The sequence below is a fragment of the Cydia splendana genome, chromosome 23 (assembly GCF_910591565.1).
Source record: "Cydia splendana chromosome 23, ilCydSple1.2, whole genome shotgun sequence".
In the NCBI taxonomy this organism is placed as follows: Eukaryota; Metazoa; Arthropoda; class Insecta; order Lepidoptera; family Tortricidae; genus Cydia; species Cydia splendana.
Window position 1 is genome coordinate 4,611,893 of NC_085982.1, and position 11,760 is coordinate 4,623,652.

Here is an 11,760-nt window from a genome sequence, read left to right on the forward strand (position 1 = left end):
CCCACCTTGCTGTAGCCATGTCGATAAAGTCATATCGATAAACTATCGACATTTCTTGCAATTTTAATTTTACTTCAAAGGTTTAACGATACCTAAAATGAACAAAAACGCTTTTGTTCTTTATTGTGGTTATCAGATCACAATTTTATCGTCACGCCCCAGCAGGGACCCAAGGGAAAGTTCAGATATTTAATTAAAATACATAAATACCTACTAAAATATGAGTTCCGCAATAATTGAATTATTTTATTATATTATAATATATTCATTATCCATTAGCATTTCAATTATGTTTATGTTTAACGAAGATATTGAAGCTTCAATTAATCGCTATTTCGTTCCGCTGTGTAGCGTTTATCGATATATAACATGATTAAAATCGACTTTTCACATCCCTAAAAGAGCACACATACGTTTTTACACACACATACACAACCTGGTTTCACCTAAAACGATAACACCTTGATTTGAAGTCCATCTTGTCAACAGTATGGTTGTCCTTTTTTGACAAACGGCATTTTTAAAAGAGCGAGGAGAGAGAAATGATACTAGTTGCTGCGCCGTCAAAGAGAACAGGCAACGTGGGGGCCTTGTATGACAATATAGTTGCATCTCTTTCTTCAATATGTAAATCGAAAGTGATGCACATTTGCAACGCATTACCAAACCACTAATTGTGATAATAATTTTATTCTTGTACAGTCGACGTCAAAAATATGTTAACACTTGCACCTCACTCCTTAATAAGGCAAAAAGTGTAAACATATCTTTGATGTCGACTGTACCTAATAAAGGTTGCATTACAATAGTAGTTTGTGTTACAAGGGATCAAAATAATATATTTCCTCAAGGACGTACATTGAATCCTGAATGAAGCGATGGATTCTACAAAATAGAATCCTGAGCGTAATGAGGGATTCAAGTGTTACCGCCCAAGACGAAATAATTTTGATACCGTGTGACACATACTGCTATTCACATCAACTATGAGGAAATTGGTATGTTCCAAAATATTTATGTATTATTTGACCAAAATAAAAATAGTATGCAAGAAAGAAAAAAATCGTGTCCTAGAACAGAAAAGTACAACTTTGATCCCTCCTAGCAGGGAAGAAAAGTGCCACTTTGATCCCTCCTAGCGGGGAAGAAAAAGCCCTTTTACGATTAGGTGATGTGAAAAAAATTTAACATTTAGTTATGCGTAGTTTTTAGGACCAGTGATTATTTTTTCACTATCATGATTATCATGTTTAATAATGCCTAATGTTGAGTTCTTTCTAATGCTATAATTCTAATAATAGTTATTTGTGCAACAAGAGAGCATAGTAAGTATTTGTTGCAAAGAGGTAACTTGAGTCCTGAGCAAGATAATTTAGAATCTTGAGCGTAGTGAGGAACTAAAGGGTCGAGGTACAATAAAAACTATTCTCGTGTGGCACATTACGCATCAGAGCCCTATAATATTTAGTTTAAAAGCATATCCAACCAGCTTCTGCCAATTTTTTACGATAAAAGCACAACATAAAGGATGACTCACGTTAGACCGAGCCGTGTCTGGGCCGGAGCTTCCGGAGCTTCGTTTTCTATGGAAAGTATCACGTGATCACCTGTCATCTGTCATAGAAAAGTAAGCGCCGGAAGCTTCGGCCCGGACACGGCCCGGTCTAACGTGATTCATCCCTAATGCGCCTACTTAAATTGTAATAGCACTTTCACACAATACTTACAAATAAGCACATTGCAGGCGTGCTCTTAATCTTCGGCCCTGGCGTGCTTTTAAGCCTCTGAGGCTCTTGTTGTTGTTACATTAAAGGCTTTTATGCTACAAGGATAAAATTAACATTGTGACGCAGTAAAAAGGATTAAACATAAAAGATACAAGGCCACTTACCAAACGGGTAAACATATACCTTCAGTTGATTTCATTGTTATCAGAGGGCCAACCGGTAAAACTGAACTTCGCAAATGGCGGAGATCTTACTCCAATGAAGGCGTAATTAGAGTGACAGAGAAAGATTCCAGCAATTTGCGAACTTTGATTTTCGCTTCGATATATATATACAATAATAAAAAAAATCTTAATACTAAAAAATCATTTTCGTGACGCAGTTTCCTGTTGCGGCGTCACCTGCTCTGGCGTAGCACAGACTACCGCAGAGGTTCCAAGTATTTTTTGCAGTGTGACACCCTTTAAATGTCATAATTTTATACATATCTCCCTCTCTTGCGTATGACTAAAGCCGAACTGGCCATTATTCGAATTTCGGGGTTGCTTTCCCACATATTCACCTATCCGAGTAGGTATTAGCTGGTTTGTTAGTGCACACCGGTGTATGGGGACCTTGCACTTTGAGACTATGCGCCGAAACTTGGCACAGTTGGTTCTTAGCTGGTCCTGAGCAGATACAGACTGGGAGACATCGAGAGCCACCTCTCATTTAGTGGGATGGAGGGGGGGAAGTTCGACGCCGCTGCCCTTCATTTGGAGCAACATTTCTCTAAAACTATACCTATTAGGGCATGTGATATATCATTTTCGGATAAATTAAGGATGAGAAATCTATTTTTAGAACAAAAACAATGCACTTTCTAACAAAAAAAAAAGCATAAAGTAGAAAAGACTAATAAACGTATTTTTGTTTTTTTTATAATTACCATTTTTTTTAAAAAGCCTTGCAGGAATCTGAAAACAAAAAATATAGTCGTAAAGCTACATTTATTAAGTTTAAAAAAAAATTGGTGAATATAAAAAAAATAACAATACGTTTTTTCTACTTTATTCTTTTTTTTGTTAGAAAGTGCATTGTTTTTGTTCTTAAAATAGATTCTTCATCCTCAATTTATCCGAAAATGATGTCTTACATGCCCTAATAGGTATAGTTTTAGAGAAATGTTGCTTCAAGTGAAGCGCCGCAGCGTCGATCTTTCCCCCTCCCCCCCCCCCCCATTAAATGAGAGATGGCTCTCGACGGCTCCTGGTCTGTATCTGCTCAAGACCAGCTAACAATCAACTGTGCCAAGTTTCAGCGCATAGTCTCAAAATGCAAGGTGTCGTGCACTAACAAACCAGCTATATGACTAGACAAATGAAATAACCAAATCAAAATCACCGTGTCATACTGTTCAATAAGGATAGCCCGGTGTATCGGGGGCAATTTTGGTGTGACATTAAATAATGCGAAGGCAAATGAAAGTAGGTAGATTAGTGCATAATTATTAATTTAAACCAAAGTATTACTTTGCTAATCCGAGAAAAGATAACGTGCTAGTCAATCAGTGTTGGTTTTATATGAATTTCCGCAAAGTAACGCCTGATTCTATTCATTATTTGCATAATTATTTTCCATCGTATTTTCAGGGAAACGTACGTACGAAGATGCTTACTATTTTTGTCAGTCTCGGTACAAAAAGTACTGAGGTTAAATTAAGTAGCATGACAAATACGAACATTTCCGAGAAAATACGATGGAAAACAATTATGCACTGCATCTGTAGGTAATTCTAAAATGATTACAATTTATAGTTTCAATAAGAATAGCTGAAAAAGGTATGCAAATCTACGTATTTGCATACCCGTATCCGGAATAATCCGTTAATTTACAGTATTCGGAATTTTACCAGATTATAGGCCTTACTAAGTTTATCCCGTATTGCTAATCAAAATAAACATAAATGTATCCCCAGAGGCCCAGATCCCCCTGCATTAGACAAGCGATTTTAAAAGTTTTTGTTGTCGACCAATCAGTTGCAGCAGCAGCGGTGAACAAAGCATGACTTTTCTTTGTTAGTCGAGTTGATTGCGCGGTGCCATAGATATGTAAATTGTATGAACTGCCAATTGGTCTGCGATATCTAGGTCTGTGACTGCGTCGATAAGCGGACTCCAGAAACTGTGTGCTTGTGCTAGTTATTGGGAGTAGGTATAGTCTGTCGATTCGTAGCAGGCCCCGAACTGCTAATAACAACAATCGCACGTGCTAAGTACCTGCAAAAATGGGTCTAATTATTCTAATTAGCTCGTGAGCGCGGGCTAGTCCAACGCTCAAAAAACCAGTGTAAGTACCTATAAGTGCGCTCTCCGATAACGCGCCTTTGTTACGCATCTGGATGACACATTTTAGACTGGTTCGACTCGCCAGCACCGACTCGCAGTAACCGTATATAGAGAATTACAAGACCTTTTTTTTTACAGGTAGAGGCACGTGCGGTTTTACTTGACAGTAGACAAAGGATTAGCGGCTCGGGGCCAGTTACAAATCGACAGACTATAGATGCCGAACGGACTCCAGAAGGTCTGCCGCGGGAAACGAAATAATAAGGGGGTTTCCATATTAATCATATTGGATAATCATAAGGATCTGGTGGGCGAGCTTGACATCAAAATGGACTCGGACCACGCTAGGTCTGCATGACATTTGTACTGCACCACGTCATAGAAAATGACATGTCCGACGCCTCGGCCCGGGCACGGCCCGGTCTAGCGTGAGTCATCCTTAACGACGTTGCTCTATCTACACCTAGATTAACATTAGGTATATCATTCAGAACCTCATATTTATGATATCACATGCAAAAAATTATATGTATAATCTAAATTAAAAATAATAGGAAATCCTAAATTAATTGTACTCGCTTTAAACAAATATTCATTGGAAAAGAGCTTCCTACTTATTAATTATTCAGGACTGCGGAGTTTTGTTTATGTCTGCAGTGAATTTTCACTCCTTTACCGCAAGCTGAAAAGTTCATGAAGTTAGTTCCACTGTAACGTAGTAAGGTAGTGTACATACACGCCTACACCCGACCTTTCTTGTTATGTCTACCTCGTCCTGTCTAGCGGTAACATCGTTTCGTACACCCACTAATATTACTCACACTTACGTAAGGTACATCATCATATCAGCCTTTTATCGCCCAATGCTGAGCATAGGCCTCTCTACGAGTACGCCACTTATCCCGGTCAGTGGGGAGACACTACTGACTTCGGGCAAACTCGGCTCGGTTCGGCTCAGCATTGCTCCGAGCAATTATTAAGGTTGACACAACTTGACGTCCATTTGCGTGCACGACCACAGATAAGATAATCACTTGAATTTTGACAACCCTAAAATAGCTGAAAGGTATTGTGCTGAAAGGTAGTGTGTGTAGGTATAGTTATATAGATAGGGATATCATGATTCGACCCTGAATCGCTGTCAAACTTCGGTTTTGTAGGAAGTGTCCTTTCTGTACGGTAGTACTATTACTTATTCTGTGTCCCGGTCCCAAGCCAATCTCATCCAGAAGTCACCCGCAATCTTCCGAATGTCGTCCACCCAACGAGCCAACGGACGCAGGCACGCCTTTCGTCTGTAAGCGGCCACCATTCCGTTAACATTTTGGCCCACCTGCCATCACTCTGCCTGGCAACAGTGGCAACACGTCCCGCCCAGCTCCATTTAAGTTTGGTAATGGTATCCGACGTACCAGTGGCGTAGCGTGAACTAATCTAGCCGTGGGCGAAATCACATTTGCGAGGAATTTTGTTTCACTGTGCCCGAAAGGGCCTCGCGCCGCGCGAGGCCCCTCTTGGGGCGCGAGGCCGTGGGCGACAGCCCACTTCGCCCACGCCTAGCTACGCCACTGCGACGTACCAAACTAAGTTAACGACGTACCGTACTAAGGTACAAAGTTCTGTAAGAGTGAGCAAAGCGATTTTTTATTTATTTTCAAAATAATTAATTACACTTGTTGGTTTAACCCCTCGTGCTAATAGGTACTTATTGAATCACGATCGTAGCGATCACGTAAATTTACAGCTGTGTCCATGTGTCTTATTCACTAGGTATGTGATTATTAGTTTTCAACCGCGTTTAATATTCTTTAGTCTACACCCGGCAATCCAACGCGGCAAACTGAATTGCTAAGGGACGGAGTTATGCGACTTATATAGCTCCGTCCTTTAGCAATTCAATTTAGGTCCTAAACAGAATCGCAATAAGGACACCATGGTAAAAGGCCCCAGCTATCACTTTACTAAAAGCAACTACCGAACAACGTCACACTCTACGAGTATACTTTTGACATTGTAGAAATCATCATAAATTTGATGGAAGCCATTTCTTTAAACGAAGAAGTAGGCCTTGTTTTATTTCATAGCCATAATGGTCCGTATATCTAATAAAGCCTGAGGTCAATGTCCTCCATTTACTCAGCTAATAGGTCTGTTTATTATCCTGCTATTATATTATCCTTAACCCATATTTTCAAGTTAGCGTTTAATCTTACAAATGGATTCACACAGTAAAAAACAAATGAAGCTTTCGTGCATATATATTGCTTTGCAGAGTCCAACGCTTGGGCTAACCGGTACCGCGAGCATTGAGAATAGAAATGAAGTTATCTACCTCTGTATCGCCCTGGCTATTTTTTTTCCATATACATATACAGGGTGATTCAGGAGACGTGAGCAGGACTAACACTGCGCATATCGTTAATTATAAGCAACTGTTTCGTATCAGTATTAGTGAGGTTAACGTTAATTTTCTAGTCATGTTGCAAAAAAAAAGTTATTAATTTTTTTACGACATGCATGGTCACCCTAAAATTAGAATACTAAACTACCGATATTCTGTGTCAAATTGAATGTCATTACTGTCATCACGGTCTGGTTACTTTTGAAAACTCGTATCTCACTCAAGTTTGACAGTTTATTTTCTTCGTAATCAAAATGCCATTACGGTTAAAGAGGTTTTATGTTTATTAATTAGGCCCTGTAGGGTGACCACGATTGTTGAGAATTAAATTTGCCCTCACCAAAAAGTTAAAAAATAAGAAAAAGTGTGGTTGTTTCTCCTAAATACGACGGTGATCGATCAATTATCAGTTACTGAGTGTGCAGGATTAGTCCTGCTCACGTCTCATGAATCATCCTGTATTTAGGGGGCTAAAAATATCAAAATAAGCAAAACCTACACAGATATTAAAAATATTAATATTTGATAAAAAAATTGCTCTAGGGTCAAAAACCATGGAGGAAAGAGAGTAGGTACCTACGTATGTATAGAGAAATCACCACCCCGCTTTCCTCTTAAAGTTCGACTTTGCAATGTTCAGTGAAAAACTGGAATAAAACCTCTGCAACATCTCGGTGAAACGAATTCAGTAGGCCCTTGCCTAATGCGAAGCACGTTCGACGTGTTGCCTCCCTGTCACACTTACGTACGAATTTACAAGTGCGACAGAGAGGCAACACGTCGAACGTGGTACACGGTAGGCTCTCAGGGATAGACATAAAAGATTTACGTGCTGTTTTAAACGACCATCTGAACCTTGATTTTTATTATTAGACTGTTTTCAGTTTGTACTAAACTTATTTACATCTCGTGCGCTTTTGAGTCCCTTACTACGCTCAAGAGTTTTAAATGACCATGTCACACAATGTGAAGCTTGATTTTTTTTCATATTAGACTGTTTTCAGTTTGTACTAAACTTATTTACGTACATCTCGTGCGCTTTTGAGTCCCTTACTACGCTCAAGATTGTAAATTAGATTTATTAGATAGAATCTTTCGCTTGCACGGGACTCAAAATAAGCACTCGAAGAAATATCAAACTTTGCTCTCTTGCTATACAAATAATATTAAAAATTCCCAGTTAAAAGTTCAAAAACATAAGTTGGTTACAACTTTTAAAAATACCCATTAATCCCATTATTGATTCGGTTAAGTTGTGTTCTAATGTATGGGGAAGACAAACAAATTATAGCCAGCATTTTATGAATGTAGTATGATACCTTTGGGTATGGTGATTTACCCACGCTAGCGTCCCCTTCCCTGCCCCTGCCGCAACCCCCCCTTTTTGCATGAAATATGTCCCGGTTGACGGTTTTTATTAATTTTTGAGAAAAGTATTAGAATTAGGAATAAAGTATCAAGGTAAGAAATAATCCTTAATAAATTCTAAACAAAAAAGGTATTAATGCAACTTTTTGGTAAGACTCACCATATTCATGTATTAACTTGTTGAAGTTCGATATAACATACTTAGTACGTGATAGTACTGAAAGAAATCTTATACGGAGAATAAGCTTGCAAGGTTATTCTCCGTGTAGGATTTCTTTCAGTAGGTACTATTACGTACTATGTTATATTGAACTTCAACAAGTTTTTCAACGATGTTCATCTAGCCATAACATGAATATGGTGCGTTATATTAAAAAAATATATTTCTTTCATTGACATTTTTTTCCTATATTGTATACTTTCCCCAAAAAATTAAAAAAAACTGTGAACCGGGACATATTTCATGCAAAAAGGGGGGGTTGCGGCAGGGGGAGGGAAGGGGACGCTAGCGTGCGTCAAGCACCATACCCAAAGGTATCATACTGCATTCATAAAAGGCTGGCTATAATTAGTTTTTCAAAAAACACAATTTGACCGAATCATATACCTAATCCAAAAATATTTTTACAGTACATATGGTCCTATTTTCATATCGTACAACGTAAAACGTTGTACGATACACGTGCGAATAGGTAATTCGAAACGAGTGGCGATAAATTAAAACACGACCGAAGGGAGTTCCTCTTTTCCGCACTTGTATCGTAAATAACTATTTTGCACTCTTTAGCTCTGCTGTTTCCTCCGTAGCACGCACGGCGTAGCGCGTAGTTTGCTGAGTTTACATTAATTACAGAGGCTAGTAATTTGGGTCGTCGCGAGCTACGCGCTACGTTCGTAGCCGATATCACGCCTTTTCCGCCTTATAGCGAAAAGCGCCTACGAACAGAGAACCCTGCTGCAGAGACCAGAGAAGCTGGTCGCTGGCAGTGAGGCCAATTGTGGGCCAATTCCAAGTTTAATTTGTGATATCTAAATTATATGTAAATAACTAAATGATGTCAGGCACGCTTACTAAAGATATAATGTTTTAAACAAAGTCTAATACATTTATAAATCAATTGATATTCTGTAAATACATCAATCCCGGAGACCCACTACTTCTGGTTAGATTAGATATATTTATTTCTTAAAGAAAAAGACACAGTATTTTGCACAAAAGGATAAAACAAAGGCTTTCACTAAAAGATCGTCAACTTAACATTTACATTAAAAACAGAAAATTAAAAGATAAAAGAATATAAAATAAATAAATAAAACAATGTCACAAAAAAAGAAAACGTCAATGTGACTGTGAGTAACTAGGGCCAACCTAGGTATTGTCGAATGTCAACAACAAGAAAACCATAAAAAAAACCAAAGATTTACAAAAAAAGTATAAATTCACCTAGCTACTTCGAGCAACACCGGCTTCCGACACATCGGAAGGGAGGGGCCCAAGCGATATCTCACCGTACAAATCTTTCTGCCATTTTTCGCGGGGGGAAAGGTGCACACAGTCGCACTTCTCACACACTTGCATACAAAATCCAATCTGTAATGACGACACAAATACATAGAAAATGACACACGTCAAAGACAAATCTTGCAAACCTCGATCTCTTTTTGTGTACGGACGAGTGACAAGTGTCACAACACGCACACTAACACATTTTCGTTGAAGTATGTTATTGTATTCTGAGAGATGAGAAGTCGGATTTGTCGCTCGACCGATCCGCAATTTGTACTGAGCGAGTAAAATCGATAAATCCAACAATTACATGAGACTAAAATATAATAATTGTGTTTGAATGTAATTAAACGTATGATATGTAAAAAAAAATATTACATGTGAAATGTAACACTTTCTTTTTGTAAATTTGATGTCCCCGACCTCTTTTTATAACAAAAAACCGAACAAACAGGCATTTTTGTGCAGCAGTGTTCACGCGTGCGTCTGGACTCGGTCTAGTGAATAATCCAAGTGCAACTAGTTTTATTACCCGCGCTAGATTAGATTGACGCGCTAATCTTGTACCTCGGCAGAGGGGAAATAGTGCGAATGCCGCCTCCCTTCCGTGTTGCTCGAAGCCTAGCTATAATTACAAGTAGAAAAGAAAAGCAGAATGAGTTAAAGGAAAATCAATTAAAATAAATAAACTATCAGGACACGGACCAAATAAAGTTCAACAGCATAATTCAATAAGTGACCTCCTTTTTATCTAGTTCATTTGTAAGAATTGTAAGGCCTGTAAACATAAACATAAATGCCCAATAAAACCGGCCAGGTGCGAGTCGGACTCGCGCACGAAGGGTTTTGTATCATTACGGAAACAACGGTAAAAAATCACGTTTGTTGTTGGTTTGTTGTATGGGAGCCCCACTTAAATAAGTATTTATTTTATTTTGTTTTTGGTATTCGTTCTTATAGCGGCATCAAAAATACATCATATGTGAAAATTTTAACTGTCTAGCTATCACGGTTCATGAGTTACAGCCGGGTGACAGACAGACGGACAGCGGAGTCTCTAATAGGGTCCCGTTTTTACCCTTTGGGCACGGAACCCTAAAAAGGTTCCCTAAAGGAATTATCAGCCATAACCATCGCTGCTATAAAACATCTTTGTAATAGAAAGCAACAGGCGACTTGAATGTATAGCCGAAAATAATCGCCATGACATGCAAACTATAATACCATTACACCCGTTTACCCTGTAAAACATGCCTATCGACATACCGCCTAATTATAGATTGACGATAACCTAAATATAACAAATGAATGAAATTCATTCATGAAATATATGGCCGCCACCTAAAATGGCCATAAAACTAAATGATCCCAATGCCGCGCACTCGAGGCGACGCAAAACGCATGCGTGGAAGAATTGATTTCCCAAAATGACGTCACAAAATGGTCGACGCGTTCGCTCAGTATAAAAACTAAAAATTAAGGCAAAGGTTGGTTGTCCAAAAGGCTGATCCTGCCAGAAATTGTTTCATTCGCGTCGGGGCATCGCGGTGGCTCGTTCGAATAAATGCTACTTGATTTGTGTACACAGTGACTGGTAGCTAAGGAGACTCGGGATGGTTTACCCTGTTGTACATAAGTTTGTGAAAATGTTGGAGTCTACGTGTCCTGTTTTGCTGAAATTATTGTGTTTATGTAAGTACTGTTGATTATTACTGTGAGCATTTGTTTTTATTTTGCTTTTAGTAAAGTGCTTGTAATTTTGTTAAAATGCTTTTTGATTTAAATAATATTTATCGAAGGGCAATAATTTACAAAAACTATAACATCCTAGAATATTTAACTTTAGAATAATTTTAAAAACAAAAACATTGTAAAGAAAATTGTGCGTTACGAGTTATCATTCACCAAGACACAGGTCAGATAGACAGAGATATGAGAATAAAATTACATAAGTATTATAATTTTCATACGCTAATTACAAAATTATTTACTATAGGTAGAATTAATTAATTATTGCTTATTTATTCAAATTGTACATTAAAAAAATGTTATGCTATTTTTTTTAAATTGCTGTGGCAAATTCGTCAAAATAAAGAAAGAAAACCAAACTTAACCAGTTAGTTATCTACTTAAAGATACAAAAGACCTGTAGTTATCTGAAAAGCTTTACACGAAAAAAATAAGAAACAGTTTTATATTTTATATCCGTTCATTTGCCAAATCTTTTGGTGTGCTGTATATACAGGGTGGCCAAAAAATAAGTGCATTCCCGTTGCAAGAGAGGTTTTGGGATTATACTGAGCAACTTTTACAATGGGACCAATCCCGAAATCGCGAAAAAGAAATTTGGTTGTCTCATCTATTTTGGCTGGTCTATTTTCTATAGGAGGGTAAATTTATTTTCGGGGTTTCAGGGTTGGTTCTATAGTA

At 38.1% G+C, this 11,760-nt stretch overlaps 1 protein-coding gene across 1 annotated transcript in view; it reads left to right on the forward strand.

Annotated features, from left to right (window-relative positions):
* Window positions 1-10,749: 10,749 nt before the first annotated feature.
* Window positions 10,750-11,760, forward strand: part of LOC134801849 (uncharacterized) — a 30,211-nt gene continuing 29,200 nt past the window's right edge. The window contains exon 1 of the mRNA XM_063774485.1: window positions 10,750-11,022. Coding sequence (XP_063630555.1) covers window positions 10,944-11,022 — 79 coding nt within the window. The 5' untranslated portion in view covers window positions 10,750-10,943. The remainder of the gene's footprint in view (window positions 11,023-11,760) is intronic.